The sequence below is a fragment of the Myotis brandtii genome, unplaced genomic scaffold (assembly GCF_000412655.1).
Source record: "Myotis brandtii unplaced genomic scaffold, ASM41265v1 scaffold819, whole genome shotgun sequence".
NCBI classification, from domain to species: Eukaryota; Metazoa; Chordata; class Mammalia; order Chiroptera; family Vespertilionidae; genus Myotis; species Myotis brandtii.
The window spans coordinates 163,445-180,834 of record NW_005371320.1 but is presented as its reverse complement, the minus strand read 5'-3'; the positions used below and the strand labels follow the sequence as shown (position 1 = coordinate 180,834).

The following is a 17,390-nucleotide window of genomic DNA, read 5'->3' as shown; positions in this document are numbered from 1 at the left end:
TGCGGGGCCCGAGCCATGTCCTGGGAGACAAGCGGGACAGGTGAGCGCCGTGCTAGCTCAGCGCTGCTCTAGCCAGACCCTGCGTGGATCCCTTCCCCCTGGAGCTGATCAATAATGAACAGTTCTGCATTTTTAATTCGAGACATTGTGGAGACACCTGTCAAAGCACGCCTCATCGAGCCGATGCGCCGACGGCAGCTCTGAAATGCAAGTCGGGCTCAGAGCTGGCGCTGCGGGCAGGACCGAGCGCACCGGCCTCGGCCTCCAGCAGCAGGTGGACGCGGGGCCGAGGGGGCAGACTGAGGGTCACGGTCCGGGGCAGTCTTACCTCCTGCTGCTCTGTGCTTGCAGCCATGGACGTGGACGGGGACACTTCCGGCTTTGGAGCTTGTGTTTCTTGCTCACTAGCTGAGCTGGTCTGTGGGGAAAAGGCAAAGAAATTGTGAGAATGAAAGAACTCACTCTGCAGAATTCAGACTCTACTACGTGTTCTCTATTTAAAAAGTGCATCCCCCCAAAATAAAAAGTAATAAAAAGTGCCTCCCACTGGGGAGCTGAGGTCCAGCACAGGTCTTGTTCCCGGGGCACCGTGTCGTCACCCCTCACCCTTCCCTGCATGCCGAGGCTGCAGAGTGACCTCCGGCCGGGACCCTGACGAGGCACCGTCAAGGTGGACGCGGGGCCGAGGGGGCAGACTGAGGGTCACGGTCCGGGGCAGTCTTACCTCCTGCTGCTCTGTGCTTGCAGCCATGGACGTGGACGGGGACACTTCCGGCTTTGGAGCTTGTGTTTCTTGCTCACTAGCTGAGCTGGTCTGTGGGGAAAAGGCAAAGAAATTGTGAGAATGAAAGAACTCACTCTGCAGAATTCAGACTCTACTACGTGTTCTCTATTTAAAAAGTGCATCCCCCCAAAATAAAAAGTAATAAAAAGTGCCTCCCACTGGGGAGCTGAGGTCCAGCACAGGTCTTGTTCCCGGGGCACCGTGTCGTCACCCCTCACCCTTCCCTGCATGCCGAGGCTGCAGAGTGACCTCCGGCCGGGACCCTGACGAGGCACCGTCACCAGCCAAGGCAGAAGCCACCCTGGAAGGGGAGGCGCCGGGAAACGCCAGCCCTCTAACGGACGTGACTCTCTGTACCTTCCAGCCGGAGCCCAGTGCTTCTTAACCTCATCTCAGGGACAACAGAGGCCTGTGGGCCTCTGACCAGAAGGGAGAATTTCCCTGAAAGTTTGATACACAGGGAAGCATTGTTTTGTTCTGACAACTCAAGATTCCCAAATTAATTTCTATTTGAAATTGGAGCTAAAGCTTTGAAGCCAATTTGAAGCTAAAGCTGCATTCTAAGACCATCTTTAGGTTGTAACGAGCGTTCCTGAAACTAGTATTTCCCCATCAAAGGTCACGCCCTCTGTCCACAGGTGCGTGCGTGTGGAAGCAGCGCAGCCTGAGCACAAGGAGACGGCACCAGACAGACGCCGGGAGGCGCCCACAGGAGCGCCCACAGCTGCGCCTGGTGCTCCAGCGGACGGAGCCGACCGGGAAGCCCTACAGCAGCCGCAGTCAGTGGGCTGCCTGAGGAGCCCTCGGGCACCAGGAGCGCGCGCAGCCCCCATGCAGCCCCGCGGCCGTCCTGCGTGCGTACAGAACTTCCCAGGGGAGAGCTGGCGATCAAGGCTGCAGATGTAAGCATGTTTCTCCCATAACAGGAATGTTAAAGAAGTTAGAGCCACAGTTTTAGAAAAATGAGGAGCAAGCGAATATTAATGTTCACCACGCAGTTGTGAACTGATCAGAAAGGTGCACGCTGAGGGAGGAGGTGGCCCACGCAGCCGCGATGTCACTGTCCTGTGGACGAGGTATCGTGTGGACGTGTGCCAGGCTGCCCTGGCACCAGTGAGGCAGCGAGGACGTGGAGGAGGGGCAGACAGGAGGACAGAACAATCACTCCCACCCAATAAGAACTTGCATGGAAACTGGACTCCATCATTCCCAGTCCTCAACAGCGTGTTTCATGTGGGGAGAGAGACAGGTTCTAGGAGACCATTCCCGGTGTGGGCCCACCTCCCAGCAGACCCAGACTCCAACCAAGGCTTTTCCCGGAAGTGACTGTCCTTTCTCCTGAGCCGGAGGCAGGAACAGCTGTCAAAGCGCTGACGTTAACGGCACTAACATGCAGGGTAGGGTGCCGGCTCCGAGGACAAGGTACCAAGACCAGCCCCACCCCGGGCTGACATGCGCCAGTGCGGCCCATGAGGGGGTCCGAGCTGGAAAGCACCTGCCGGAGACGCCACTGCCACCCACTCCACAGGAGAGAGGCCCTCCTGGCACCTCCGCCCGTTAACTGCAGTCTCTGTCCTCGGAAGCTGCACTCGCGGTCACGGTGGAGCCCGACGCTGCAGTGGCGGGAAGGCAGGCAGCGGCGGCAGGCTCATGGCACGGTGACCAGCTGCAGAGGCGCCGCTGCAGTGCAATCTGTTTGCTTCTTAAGCACTGCAGCCTCTACCTGGCCCGCACGGCTCAGCGGTTAGAGCGCTGGCCCAATGCGCCGAAGTTGCTGGTTTGATCTCAGGTCCCGGCACATCCATGAAGGAGTACATAAGTGAAACAACAAGTCGATGTTTCTCTCTTAAAAAAAAAAAAAGCCCTGGCGGGTGGGTGGCTCAGTTGACTGGAACGTCGTCCTGTACAGCAAAAAAAGTTGCAGGTCTGACGCCCCATCAGGGCATATACCCAGGTTGCAGATTCAATCCCTGGTGGGGGTGCATACGAGAGGCAACCAATTGATGTCTTTCTCTCACATCAATGTTTCTCTCTCCACCCTTCCTGTCACTCTCTATTAAAAAAAAAGTAAACGACAACAAAAACATCGCCCTGGGGTGAGGATTACAAACAAACTGAGGGCTTCGGGAAAACAAACCGCCAACCTGACAAAGCCCGTGTCCAAAGCGACGGCAGTGGTAGTGCCAGGACGACAGGAGCAAGCCTGCCGGGTTCGCTAAGGCTGACCCAGGCCGGGAGCGCTGGCCGCTGGCCAGGCTGCTGTGGGTGGCACATCCATTGGCCCTTTCCGGGCGAGGTCTGGCACACCCCCTCAACCCAACGGCTTCTGCAGAGCATGGAACCTGCACGTGTCCCCTGCAGAATTCCCGCCAAAATGTCCAGCCCACGTCTCACGAGCGGGAGCATCAGACAAACCCAGAGGCTGGGCCTCACAACACTGCTGGTCTAGGCCAGGCAAAGCAGCCACTCACGGGGAAGGAGGCACCGTTCCAGAGCACAGGAGGCAGGGCAGGACAGCTCAGCACGGTTCCCAGGCTCTGCCTGGACCGGCAACCAGGGCCTCAGGGCCACCTCGTCCACACGACAGCGACATCGCGGTTACGAGGGCCACCTCGTCCACCCGACAGCGACATCGCGGTTACGAGGGCCACCTCGTCCACCCGACAGCGACATCGCGGTTACGAGGGCCACCTCGTCCACCCGACAGCGACATCGCGGTTACGAGGGCCACCTCGTCCACCCGACAGCGACATCGCGGTTACGAGGGCCACCTCGTCCACCCGACAGCGACATCGCGGTTACGAGGGCCACCTCGTCCACCCGACAGCGACATCGCGGTTACGAGGGCCACCTCGTCCACCCGACAGCGACATCGCGGTTACGAGGGCCACCTCGTCCACCCGACAGCGACATCGCGGTTACGAGGGCCACCTCGTCCACCCGACAGCGACATCGCGGTTACGAGGGCCACCTCGTCCACCCGACAGCGACATCGCGGTTACGAGGGCCACCTCGTCCACCCGACAGCGACATCGCGGTTACGAGGGCCACCTCGTCCACCCGACAGCGACATCGCGGTTACGAGGGCCACCTCGTCCACCCGACAGCGACATCGCGGTTACGAGGGCCACCTCGTCCACCCGACAGCGACATCGCGGTTACGAGGGCCACCTCGTCCACCCGACAGCGACATCGCGGTTACGAGGGCCACCTCGTCCACCCGACAGCGACATCGCGGTTACGAGGGCCACCTCGTCCACCCGACAGCGACATCGCGGTTACGAGGGCCACCTCGTCCACCCGACAGCGACATCGCGGTTACGAGGGCCACCTCGTCCACCCGACAGCGACATCGCGGTTACGAGGGCCACCTCGTCCACCCGACAGCGACATCGCGGTTACGAGGGCCACCTCGTCCACCCGACAGCGACATCGCGGTTACGAGGGCCACCTCGTCCACCCGACAGCGACATCGCGGTTACGAGGGCCACCTCGTCCACCCGACAGCGACATCGCGGTTACGAGGGCCACCTCGTCCACCCGACAGCGACATCGCGGTTACGAGGGCCACCTCGTCCACCCGACAGCGACATCGCGGTTACGAGGGCCACCTCGTCCACCCGACAGCGACATCGCGGTTACGAGGGCCACCTCGTCCACCCGACAGCGACATCGCGGTTACGAGGGCCACCTCGTCCACACGACAGCGACATCGCGGTTAGCTGCGGTTATGCGGGAGGATGGCCTGACTCAGGACATGAACTCTGGAGTAGCCCAGGGTCGCTGATGCCTACAACGCATTTTCAATAGTTGGGGGGAGTGTGCTGCACGGGGAGGGAGGAGCCGCACAGGGGCATGACGCCGGGTGAGACGCACCGGGTCAGATGCGTGTGCTCACTGCAGGCTCTTCCACCTCCGCTGCAGGTGTAAACATTTCTAAATAAAGGCGGGAAATCCAGCACACGCCTCACAGGCCCCGTGAATGAGACCTGCTTTCCCGCTTTTCCCTTTCTGGCTTCCAGAGGCTGCTAGGAAGGGTTCAGCCTACTCTCTTGAAAAGGGGAAGACGTGGCGCCCGAGGCGCGGGAAACGGTGCATGGGAAGTGGGGCTCGCCCTGCATTCTGCCGCTTCCTGCACAGGCAGCACCGCCGCTCCCCGGGGAGGTGCCGCCCCAGCTCCAACTCCGGCGGCAGCGAGGGGCCTCCATCCGTCGGGGAGACCTGAAGGGGAGCCAGGACGCCCCCCGAAGGTCTGCTTGCTCTTCCCTGACTGCAGTGCGAGGCTGTGCTTTAACAGCTGCCTGGAGCACACAGGCAGAGGCCCAGGCAACCTCTGCCCTCAAGACACAGAGCGGTTTCTTAGCAGCTCTCACGAATTCTGGAAACTTCTCTGGAAACATCGCAAGTCCTTACACGTCTATAACCTACACACTTCACATCCTGGGTGGAGGACAGGTCAGCGTCAGATGGTACTTGGCTGGTGTGTTCTGGCCCCACAGGAGTCAGGTCACAGTGCACTATTTCTAACCCATCATAAATGCGCTTTTCGCTTGTAAAACAGTTACTCACTCTGAAGGTCAGGTCATGTGCAAGCGGTGCAGTGTTGAAATACTCAAAAATAGAATCCTGAAAATCTGGAAGTTTGAGTCCTGCAAGACAGAGACGGTCACGGTGAAAACGTAAGACAATCTTATGCTGAGACGGGAAGGCTCCATGTCGGCGGACGCCGGCGCTCCCCAGTTAACCGATAAACCTGACGTGGTGCCACGCCAACGCCGTGACTTTCCCCAGCCGGGACGGGAATGCAAGCTCACCTGGGAGAGGGGGAGGGGGAGGGGGAGGCGGAGGGAGAGGGCGGACACCTCGGAGTCTCTAAAGAAAGGGGCGGGAGGAGACCCACCAGCTGTGAAAACGGACCCACGAGAGGTCTGGCCCAGGAATGACCAACAGGGGAGAAAATCCCGGCTCGGAGCAGGTGCCCAGGGCAATCTCACACATGAGCAGAGTAACAGGAAGTCAGCAGGGATGGGAACTTAACTGGTGAACAACTAATGGGCCACGGGAAAAAGCTAGAATGGGTCCCCCCGGACTGCACATCCTCACAAACTCCAAGCGGGCGGTGAGCCACTGAACAGCGACCCTGCACGCGCCAGAGGAGAGCACGGGCGCACTCCCCGGACAACTGGGCGCAGGAGTCTCTCTCTCTGCCTCCAAGGGGAGACACCGATCAGACACACACACCATTTAAAACCCTATCCCCGGCTTAAAAATAAAAAAAAAAATAAGTAAAAGACAGCCGAGAAAAAATACTTGCAACTTCAGTCACAAACAAAAGCCTCTAATCCCAAATACCCAGAAAGCTTTGGAGAAGTAAGAAAAAGACTGCACAGCTTCTATTTCTAAAATGGGCCAAGGATACAACTGTATAAACCACAGAGGAAGAACCACCGCCAGCCCACGTCCTGCTCAGAATAAGAAAACGCAAACCCGGCTCCGCTGCGATGCTGCTTCGCACCGACCAGGGTGACCTCACCTGGGTGTGACGGGGACCCGCCCGACCCGTGGCGGGCACAGACGTCCCGGCGCCTGCAGCAGCGGCAGCACCTGCAAGGTGTGCACGCTGACCCTTGGACCGGCAGTTCACGCTGGACATCTCGCCCAAAACAGTGACGGGAATGGGAAATGCTGTACGCGGGTCCACACCCGGCAGCGGGTTCCAGGACAGCGAGGCCAGAGTGGCAGACACCCGGCCACAGGGGCACAGAGCGGTCCCTTGTCATGGGATGTGACGTCTAACTACACTCATTTCTTTCAAGATCGAACACAGGAAGGACCACCCAGACCTGCGGGTGACTCCAGGGAGCGAATCACTGGAACGCACCTATTTCAGAGTTTTGGCTTTGGAATGACTAAGTGCTCTCTTCACATAACTAAAAGCTATTAAACCTAAAAGAAGTTAAATCTAAAACAAAACCATTTCATTAAAAAAGGCTTATACTTTAAAAATGTAAAAACTTGTAATTTTAATTTACCGGTATCTGCTCTAAATTTTTCTTCCATCTTCTTCTTCAAAATTTCCATTTCTTCTAATAATTCTTTATTTTTGGCTTCCGAGTCCTTTAGTTTACTAAAAGGAGAAATAGGCGGCGTTAGGTGCAGAGCCAGGCCATCTGCGAGCGGCTGAGCGGAAGGCGGGGCGGGGCTGTCCCCAGGAAAGTGCCGGGCCGCGCCCGGGCTCCACACACATGTGGACGGACACACGCGTGACGGGCCGGCCTCCCCTAGCGCGTCTGGATGGTACCAGTGGTTCCGCAGCACAAACACGGATGGCAAAACCAGTGTGGAGCCCGCGGCGTGTTGGACATTGCTCTCTCTCTGGACCACCCTGTGCCCTCTGAGGACACACAGCCCAGGGCTCTCAGACCTTACACCGGTGTCTTTCCCCTAACCGGCAAGATGGTGGCTACCACCTCCCTGAGCGCAAGGTCTTGGGGTTCCTAGGCTTTTGTCGGGGGACAGAGCAGCCAGCTGCTACAGCCAACATCTGGTGAGGCGGCGAGCAGGCCAGTCCAGCACGGGGGGACCTGCCATTGAATCCTGGCTCCGCACCTGTGTAGTGGTGACACCCGCCCACACCTCAGCCCCATCCTGGGACGGCAGGCGTGCCCCAGGGCCCACACGGGAGGACAAGCACCTTTCAAAGGAGAGGTTCGAGTCCTTGGCCTTCCTCAGCTCCTCCTGAACCAGCTGCTTGGCCCGGATCTCGGCCTCCAGCGCCGACTGCAGCTCCAGCCGCGCGGACATGTCCAGCTTCTGACTGCGGCGCACCTTCCAGAGGGGGTCCTGTGTGCGTTGGTTCAAATGTGAGAGATACATTTTAAACTACTAACTTCACAAAATTAGCGCTAACAAATAATAAATTCATCTGTTTCTAACTTTAAACGTTTATCATATTTAAAGATTAACACTCAGGTATTATCAAAGTCCATCACAGCCAATTTTATTTTCAATATTTTATGGCCTTTATTCTTCCTTAGAGATCTTCTAAAAATTCACTAATTTTTTGAAAGAGTAAAATGGATCCTATAATGTAATTTTTTAAATTGATTTCAAAGAGGAAGGGAGAGGAAGAGAGAGAAAGATCAACGATGAGAGAGAATAATTGATCGCTACCTCCTACACACCCCTTACCGGGGAATCGAGCCTACAACCTGGGCATGTGCCCTGACCTGGAATCAAACCCGGGACCCTTCAGTCCGTAGGCTGACGCTCTAGCCACTGAGCCAAACCAACTAGGGCCATCATGTAATTTCTATTTAGGCCACTAGACTCTTACAAAGCTAAGCGGCACTGTACGGTCACAGTTATCTTACTTCCTTCTATCCCAGTGATGGCGAACCTTTTGAGCTCGGCGTGTCAGCATTTTGAAAAACCCTAACTTAACTCTGGTGCCGTGTCACATATAGAAATTTTTTGATATTTGCAACCATAGTAAAACAAAGACTTATATTTTTGATATTTATTTTATATATTTAAATGCCATTTAACAAAGAAAAATCAACCAAAAAAATGAGTTCGCGTGTCACCTCTGACACGCGTGTCATAGGTTCGCCATCACTGTTCTATCCTGAAGCATTTGGCTATTTCCTCACTGCAGGAATGATGTCATTCTTCACCGAGGATGCCTACCTGAGAGGAGACTAAGAGAAAGGAAAAGGAGGGGCGGGGCACGGCCAGGGGATGGCACAGCGAGGGAAGCAGCCGCTGCAGCACCTGCTCACTGGGCGGGCCAACCGGCCCGCTGACTTCCAAGGGGAATGAGAGGCACCTGGACACTTTATTCCTAAGTTTCCATCGCGGAGAAGAGCGCGGCCCGAGGCGCCTTTCCCAGCTGCAGGCAGGAGCAGGCGTGGAGGGAACGTGACTGAGCCCTCAGTCTCCAGGCAACGACGTCCTGGATGGATTTTCTCCAGAATCAGTACATGAACGATATACCCTCAGGGAAAAAGGAACTGCAACCTCATCCAGTGTGTCCTTCAATAGGAGCCATCTACACAGTGTTCTGCAACAAGAATCTCCGAAGCCCGTGCTGCTAGAAGGACCTGTGACGGCCTCTTTCTCCTCCTACGAGGTTTGCGCACAGACTGGTCAGCGCAGCTCCTAGGAGCCAGGGCACACAGCGGCTGGAAGAGGAGCGCTGAGATGGAAGACACTTACTGACCATCCCAGTTGCTGCAGAAACCTCACCCCAAAAAGTGAAGATGTTTCCCAGGGCTGTCACTGTTTCTCCCAGACGGAGGGCTCTGGGGACGCAGGGGAGGCCCTGGGACACGCACTGAGGCCGCTGTGTGCCCGGCCTCCACACCAAAGACTGAGCTCTGGTGCTCGTGTGAGGTGAGCAGTCACCACACCTGCAGGCGCTGTCCCTTTGGGTAAACATACCTTCCAACCAGGAAAACATGACGGAACCAGAATTCTATAAACCCTTTCACTGAGCCTCTGTTCTTACTGTTCTGTATCGTTCGTTCACAAAATGAATCGTTTTTAAAAAGTAAATGGGGACGAGGGAACTGGGCTGAGAGAGGACCTGTGCAGCCCCGAGCTGGCCACACTCCCAACGCTACAAACACAGACCACTGGCTGGTCACCTAGAAGCCTGCCCAGAGGGTGGGCCGTCCTGCTCACGGAGGATGTCCCCACAGGGCGCGGCACCACTGAGCATGGCGACATGAGCGGGGGGACGACAGCATCTGGCCTCCCGGAGCGGACACCATGCTGGTGCTGCTCACACCGCTGTCCCCAAGGGAACGGCCTGTGTGGTGCTTCACGGAGAAAGCCCCTTGTGCGTCCCCTGGGACAGACGTGTGCTCAGGGCACAACCCACCAGTGTTCGCGACCCCAGGCTGGAGCTCCTCAACGCCTCGAGCTCTTCCGTCATCTTCGAAGCCAGAGCCTGGAGGTAACCCCGTGCGTCTTTCTCGTCACTGACCCTGCGGGAGGGGACGTAGTGTCTGAATGCCAGGAGCCAGGAGCACGCATGGGTCCCGCCTCCCTGAGGACACAGGGACCCAGTGTCCAATCACAGGACACCAGTCCCTGTGACAACAGAATGCCCCTGAGGCCGGCCGGTGTGGCTCAGTGGTTGAGCGTCGACCTATGAACCAGGAGGTCGAGGTTCAATTCCCCAGTGTAGGTCCTGCAGGAGGCAGCTGATCAATGACTCTCTCATCATTGATGTCTGTCTCTCTCTCCCTCTCCCTTCCTCTCTGAAACCAATAAAAATATGTATAAAAAAAAGAACGCGCCGTAGGTAGAGGCCAGTGGCGCCTCCGAGGGCGGGTGTCCCTGCACAGCCTCAGCCACACCTCAGAGACCTGGTGGCTGCCTCTCCACCTTTAGCTCAGCAATGGCACTGGGCAGAACTGCCACTGACACAGCGATGTGGGGGCATAGCTGAGGGCTGTGCCTGGACGGCCGAGAAATAGCAGGAGGTGTACATGACGGTCACAGAGGAAGATGGGAGCTGGAGAAACGGCACCCTGGGCTGGGCCACACCTGAGCCTGAGCCTGGCCACACCTGAGCCTGAGCCTGGCCACACCTGAGCCTGGGCCACACCACACCTGAGCCTGAGCCTGGCCACACCTGAGCCTGAGCCTGGCCACACCTGAGCCTGAGCCTGGCCACACCTGAGCCTGAGCCTGGCCACACCTGAGCCTGAGCCTGGCCACACCTGAGCCTGAGCCTGGCCACACCTGAGCCTGAGCCTGGCCACACCTGAGCCTGAGCCTGGCCACACCTGAGCCTGAGCCTGGCCACACCTGAGCCTGAGCCTGGCCACACCTGAGCCTGAGCCTGGCCACACCTGAGCCTGAGCCTGGCCACACCTGAGCCTGAGCCTGGCCACACCTGAGCCTGAGCCTGGCCACACCTGAGCCTGAGCCTGGCCACACCTGAGCCTGAGCCTGGCCACACCTGAGCCTGAGCCTGGCCACACCTGAGCCTGAGCCTGGCCACACCTGAGCCTGAGAGCCTGAGCCTGAGCCACACCTGAGCCTGAGCCTGGGACACACCTGAGCCTGGCCACATCTGAGCCTGAGCCTGGGACACACCTGAGCCTGAGCCTGGCCACACCTGAGCCTGGCCACACCTGAGCCTGAGCCTGAGCCACACCTGAGCCTGAGACTGAGCCACAGCCTGAGCCACACCTGAGCCTGAGCCTGAGCCACACCTGAGCCTGAGCCTGGGCCACACCTGAGCCTGAGCTGAACCTGAGCCTGGCCACACCTGAGCCTGAGCCTGGGCCACACTGCTGGGCGGGCTGCACTTGAGCCTGAGCCTGGCCACACGGCTGGGCGGGCGGACGTACCACTGGATGATCTCGGCGATCTGAGCTTCCCAGTGGGCCACCGACTCCTTCTTGGCTGCCAGGTCCTGCAGCTCGTCCTCCAGTTGCCTGTTCTGAGCTGTGAGCTTGTCCACGAAGGAGCAAAGCTGAAAGTAAACAATCGCACACACAGTGAGTTATTTGGCGCCTGCAAGTAGGACATTAGCATTATTCAAACTACAAGTTCTTTTGAGGATTTTGGAAGTTTCATTTAATCTTTATGAAGTTCAGGATGTGGACTTTTGATTGAATCCAACTCCAGTCACATTTCAATGCAGATCTGAACATAAAAGGGACCAAGAGCCAGGGATTTCAGATAATCAGCAGCTTTTAGCCAATTACAAACACCCCATTTAAAAGATCACCATTACTTGACTGAAAAATAAAAAAACTTAAAACGCAAACTTCCAGCATCCACGAGGGGCAAGTTCCCGCCCCCCGAGGCCCCGAGCCCCCCATTACCCTCTCCTTCTCGGCGGCCAGCTTCTTGTTCTCCTCCGACAGCACGGCTCGGTCTCGCTCCAACTTGTCTTTGACGGTGCCCACTGCCTCCTCCACCTCATTGAGCCTGCGGGAGGGGCAGGGTCAGAGCCCACTGGGCCCACCCCGGCCCAGCCGCACCAGTCTGCACCTCCCACGCGGAGGAGACGGGGAACTCACCGTTCTCGCTTTGACTTCTCCAGTTTGTCTTTTAACATTAAGATCTCCTTCTGCAGGGCCAGCTGGTGGCTCTCAGAGTCATGCACCTCCTTCCTCACAGTTTTTACCTCCAGCACGTGGGAGGCCTCGCGTCTGACCAGCTCCTCTTCGTAGAACAAGACCTTCTTCTCCAGCTCAGACTTGATTTTGGAAATCTCTTGCTGATGCTCTAAGGAGGCCCCTGGTCCCCGGCCCCCTTGCTTTCCCTGGAGATGAAGGTTCAGGTAAGTCACACACTCCCCTGCCTTCCCTCGGGGTCACGCTGCGTCCCCTCCCACATGCAGGCCCTTGGCACGCTGCTGCCTGTGCCCCCACCGGCAGGCACGGTCCTGTGACAGCTGAGCCCGGTCACGTGGCCTCAGGAGGGCAGCTTTGGGGGTGACAGCATCTGCCTGCAGGAGGGACGTGCCCAGACCTGTCGGACCCGGGGCCGTGTCACACTGTGTCACCCTGCAAGGTGGATGGTTCCAGGTCCCTCTCTGCCCAGCACCCTGCTCAGCACTCTGGGGACCGAATGTCAGGCCCCTGTGGCTGCGGCCACGTGACATCTCTGCTCTCGTGCAGCAGAGGGACAATGACTGACACACACCAGCGAACAAGACAGTCACGCAGGTGACGTGACCAAGACTGGGAGGAGGGAGGAGTGCGGTTCGACACACTGGCCAGGCAGGTGGCAGCGCAGATGAGGGGAGACACAGACACCTTGAGGATGTGCAGGGGAGAGGTGGCGGATTCGCCAGGGGCTGGGAGCGGGTGCGAGGGAGAGAGAAGCCTCAGCGTCTCCATTCACAGACAAGGAGCCCACGGCTAGGCAGGTGGAGGCCCTGGGGTCACATGAGGTCAGCCAGGAGCCCAGCCTCCCACCGCCCTCTCCCACTCCAGGCCTTTCCCCTGGCCCCTCGCCGCCTCTGGCCACGGACGACCAGCCTGTCTCCGCTGTCAGTGGCAGGACACCGGCTTCAAGGAACTTTCCCGGAAGTGGGCCCAGGAGTTTAGAAACCCAGGTGTCCAGAGGCACAGGTGCTAGTGACGGGCCCGCTCCTCGGGATGAGTCCCAACGGGCAGGGAGGGTCGCAGCTGCTGGTGGGAGCGGGACCCAGCAGGCTCTACCTTGAGGGCCTCGAGCTCGCTTTCGAGTTGCTTGGAGAAGCTCTCGCTGTGCTCGCGAAGCTTGCGCTCCTTCGAGGCCTCGGCCATGGCGTCCTCGAGCCGAGCTTCCAGCTGCAAAACGGAGAACCGCGGTTCAGAGGCACCAAGCCAGCTGCACACGTCACCCCTCCCCGCCCGCACGGTCCCCACGCGTCACCCCTCCCCGCCCGCACGGTCTCTAAGTGCGCAGAATCCTGCAAGCTCTCACTTCACTCTGTCCCAGGTTTCATCACTCGGTCAAGTCTGAGGAGCACTCCTCAGGGATTGACTAGAATGGCTGGTTAGTAAAACAACGTTAAACTCTCACGTAAATGGGTAATTTGACGTGAAACGTCGAGAAAGGCACTGGTTTGTGAAAACAAGTTCTCTGCTGTTGGAGGACACGCATTCACTTCTTAAATGGAGCACTTCTGCTCCCAGTGGGTCCGCAGGTCCAGCACCCCCTCACCCCATCCATCCGAGCGGCGGTGCTCGCAGGCTCCCCCCTGAATCACAGTGGCTACAACTACAGACGCATCTAGGCTGCAGAATAGCACACGGGGATGCAGACTGGGGCAGCCGCTGTGCAAAACAGTGTGGAGCTTCCTCCAAAAATTACAGATGGAGCTGCCACTTAACCCAGTGATCCCACTGCTGGGATCCCGAAACACCCATCAGAACGAATGTGTGCACCCCATGTCCATAGCAGCGCAATGTGCAATAGCTGAGGTCTGGAAACAGCCCAAGTGCCCATCAGTAGACAGTGGATAAAAAGCTGTGGTACATCTACACCATGGAACACTATGCAACAGTAAAAAGAAGGACCTCTTACCCTTCGAGACAGCATGAAGGGACCTGGAGAGTATTATGCTAACTAAGTGAAATAAGCCAGTCAGAGAAAGACAAGTATCACATGATCTCACTCATATGTGGAATCTAATGAACAAAATAAACTGATGAACAAAATAGGACCAGAGGCCTGGCTGCATGAAACAGACCGACAGATCTCGGAGGGGGGTGAGGGGGACGGGAACTGGAAGAAACTAACCAGAGAACATACATGTACCAATGTGTCAGGATAAACATACATGTACCAACGTGTCAGGATAAACATACATGTACCAATGTGTCAGGATAAACATACATGTACCAATGTGTCAGGATAAACATACATGTACCAACGTGCCAGGATAATCATACATGTACCAATGTGTCAGGATGGCCGAGTGGTCTAAGGCGCCGGACTCCAAGAACACACATGCACATGCACAGCCCACGGATACAGACAATAGTGTGGGGAAGGCGGGGACTGGGTGGTGAAGGGGAGCACTGGGGAGTGAGGGACGTCTGTAACGGGGCCAACATTAACCACAGCCAAGAGGCTTCTGAGGCAGATGGCGAAGGGCCCTGAGCGAGGAGGAGCGTTCCGGGCTCACAGCACGTCCCCACCAACAGCAGGACGCGGGGACCCCGAGGCCGAGCTTCTCTCCAGGGCCTGCAAGGCCTCCCTTTACTCCCCGCCCCGCTCCCCAGGGTTTCTCCCGCCCATTCCCAGACAGTGCACACCACACAGAGCACAGAGCAGGTGGGCACAGAGGTGTTTTCTGTTCAGCCAGTTATCTTAGAAAAGTACAAAAATGTGAAAAATGCCACTCTTCTCGCTACATATTTGGGGAAAATACTTCTTTAAAAACACTATTTATGCTAACTTGTAATGGGTTTACTGTTATAATGAAAAAAGTGCCACTTTTCACGTCTAACGCGGTGAACGTTAAGAGCCACCAGCCACACAGACGAGCTCTCCAGGCCCCCCTGGCCTGCCAGTGTGAGGACCGCGGCCTCAGGCATAGGGCGCGGGCCGAGCCCGCCCGCTCCTGGCTGCTGCATGGACGCAGGTGCGCACGTTCCTGGAAGCCCCGCTGCAGCCCATCACGGCATGTTTCTGTCACATTTGTGGGCATGAATACCCTCTATCAGCTTTCACAGGCGATTTTAAAAACCAGCACTACAGGAGTCACTTACTAACATCACACATGGACGTAGGGGCTGAGACCCCTGAGCCATCGCTTGCCAGATCCCCTCACTGGGCTTCACCCGAGTGCACGAGCCACTCTGCAGTCGCTGTGCTGCGCCAGCTTTTGGAGGTGTGTCAGGTCACACAGAAGCCCACTGGTGCAGCCGCGCCCACGCTCCTACCTCCTTCCTGAGCCTCTCGGATTTGCGGACCTCCTGCCGCATGGAGTCGACCTTCTGCATGGCGGCCTCCACCTCCTCCTCCTTGTCGCGGAGCTGCCGGGACACCTTCTGCTTCTGAGCGCGCAGCTCTGCCACGCGCTCGCTGAGCTCCGAGAACTCCTGCAGGGCCAGCTTCCGCTGCTGGTGGGCATCTTTCAGCTCTTTGGCCTGGGACTTCACGCGCTCGGACGCTTCGACCAGTTGCTGAACAGAAAGAAGGACGCTGTGGACGCTGCTGTCGCAGAGATGTGAAGGCGGGGAGCTCAGGGACAGTGCGGTCCCTCTGCCCCAGCTCGGCTGTGTGCAGCCTGGAAGTGCACCTGAGCTCGGGCTCAGCCCCCATCCCGACAGACCCTCCAGCCCGGGCAACGACGCTCCACACCTGCATGGCGGCCGCCTCTGTGCCGCCCACACAAGCACAAAGGTGGACGAGGCATGAACTCTGGTGAATGTTAAGTAACCAGAGTTCCCACCATTCAGACAGTAGAACTGGAAAGGACATGTTACACACGGGGAGGCTTAAGACTCCGATCAAAGTAAAGAACTGTGAACAGTGCCGGGCAGCTGGCCTTTCCTGGAGGCTGAGGGGGGAGGCTGGTGTCCCTCTGGCTGCACTGACCTCACCTCCCTGCAGCTGGTCCCTGTGGCACCCGCTGGCCTGAGGCTGGAAGGAGTGGGACCCGAACAGGTTGGGGGTAGCTCCCGCGCGGGGAGGGGAGCGCCCACACCAGGCCCCGTGGGCTCAGAGCGGCTTTCTGACACAGGGAGCAGCAGGGCACCCCAGCGCACACCAGACCACGCTCTGCAGGTGCCGTGACACCATGTGAGCCACTGTCAGCCTGGGTTTGAAAGCCCCACATCTTAGAGAACAGACCCCAAGCTCAGGCCCACTGACCTGAGGGTCTAAATGAGCCTTTTTAGAAAACTCAACCCCGAGTGAACACAGCGACGTGTCCTCCTGAAAAGTCAAACTGATAGCGGAGTTTGGGGAAACACCCAAATGTTAGCAGGGCCTCCTCTGCACAGACTGTGGTGACCAAGCGTCGCTCTGGAAGCAGGGCAGCTGCGGGGCTACCGTCCGGGGGGCTGCCCCCAGGCTGTGCCACACGGAGCACGCAGACCGGGCCCGCCCGTCTCCTCTGCACAGCAGTTGCCCGCTACCTTGTGGAAGTCCTCCTTCTCCTGCCGCGCCACGCGGTACTGCTTTTCCAGGCCTTTCAGCCGGAGCGCGGAACCCTCCTGCTCCGAGCGAAGCGCCACTGCGTCCTCCAGTTGTCGCTCGAGCTTGTTTGAGTCTGAGCAAAGGAGAGAACAAACCGTGTGCCCTCCCCCGCGAAAGCTCCTATCTGATTCCGGCCTGAACACGCATGACCCGCCCGCTCTCAGGCAGAGGCCTCCGGACTTCCCCACGCACAGCAGGGCCCCGCAGCCACCTGTGCACCCTCCTGCCTCATCCTCACTACCCTGTGCAGCTGGCAGTGGAGCCCCAGGGGCAACAGCTTTGCTGAGCGCAGACTCCACGGAGCCTTTGCGGGTGGAAACGCGGGTTCCAGACAGACCTGGGGAGAAGCTGCCCGCCTTGGGTCTGCCTGGCGATGCGTCAGTGGCAGCGCCAACCCGTCAGGTCAAGGGTTAAGACTTAGAAGTGACTTGAGTCTTTGGGAACCGATAACCCAGGAACAAGGGCAGCAGATCCAGCACCAGGACACTGAGAGCAGGCTCGCTGCGGTGGAGAGGCCGGGTGTGGTCTCAGAGCCGAGGAGCCAGGGCAGGGAGGGCAACAGGCTCCGAGTCTGGGGTGAACAGCAGGAACTGACCGCTGGAGCTATGAAAGCATCAGCGCTCAGAACCTGGGGAAGGGCTTTAAATAAACTGACAAAATGTGGAGCTCTGACTGGCCTGCTAACGCTGAGGCTTGCCCGGCTTCTGCGCCGCAAGAAAAGGCTCTGAAGTTTTCTCTGCAGAGACCAACGCCCTCTGAGAGCAGAGACTACTCGGTCCGACTGTGAAATGTACCTGCTATTTTATTCTTCAGGCGCTCGATCTCCTCAGTCAGCTTTTTCACCTCTTTATCTCGGGCCACACCGCCCAGGCCCCGAGCTGAGCTGTGGAGGGACTGCACGGTCTGCGTAGACTCTGGGGGGGGGGGGGGGGGGGGG

General features: G+C 58.1%; 2 protein-coding genes across 2 annotated transcripts in view; one reads left to right on the top strand and one right to left on the bottom strand.

The window, feature by feature from the left end:
• Positions 1-4,578, top strand: part of LOC106724390 — an 11,469-nt gene extending 6,891 nt beyond the window's left edge. The window contains exons 2-4 of the mRNA XM_014531621.1: positions 1,423-2,384; positions 2,960-2,961; positions 3,350-4,578. Of these exons, the coding sequence (XP_014387107.1) occupies positions 2,254-2,384; positions 2,960-2,961; positions 3,350-4,506 (1,290 nt within the window). The 5' untranslated portion in view covers positions 1,423-2,253 and the 3' untranslated portion in view covers positions 4,507-4,578. The remainder of the gene's footprint in view (positions 1-1,422; positions 2,385-2,959; positions 2,962-3,349) is intronic.
• Positions 1-17,390, bottom strand: part of CDC42BPB (CDC42 binding protein kinase beta (DMPK-like)) — a 64,342-nt gene that overhangs the window by 16,458 nt on the left and 30,494 nt on the right. The window contains exons 10-22 of the mRNA XM_014531622.1: positions 17,248-17,367; positions 16,393-16,526; positions 15,193-15,435; positions 12,979-13,089; positions 11,830-12,074; positions 11,632-11,737; positions 11,152-11,276; positions 9,669-9,774; positions 7,479-7,627; positions 6,817-6,911; positions 5,354-5,433; positions 725-814; positions 4-20 (exon numbers count right to left, since the gene is read on the bottom strand). Coding sequence (XP_014387108.1) covers positions 4-20; positions 725-814; positions 5,354-5,433; positions 6,817-6,911; positions 7,479-7,627; positions 9,669-9,774; positions 11,152-11,276; positions 11,632-11,737; positions 11,830-12,074; positions 12,979-13,089; positions 15,193-15,435; positions 16,393-16,526; positions 17,248-17,367 — 1,621 coding nt within the window. The remainder of the gene's footprint in view (positions 1-3; positions 21-724; positions 815-5,353; positions 5,434-6,816; positions 6,912-7,478; positions 7,628-9,668; positions 9,775-11,151; positions 11,277-11,631; positions 11,738-11,829; positions 12,075-12,978; positions 13,090-15,192; positions 15,436-16,392; positions 16,527-17,247; positions 17,368-17,390) is intronic.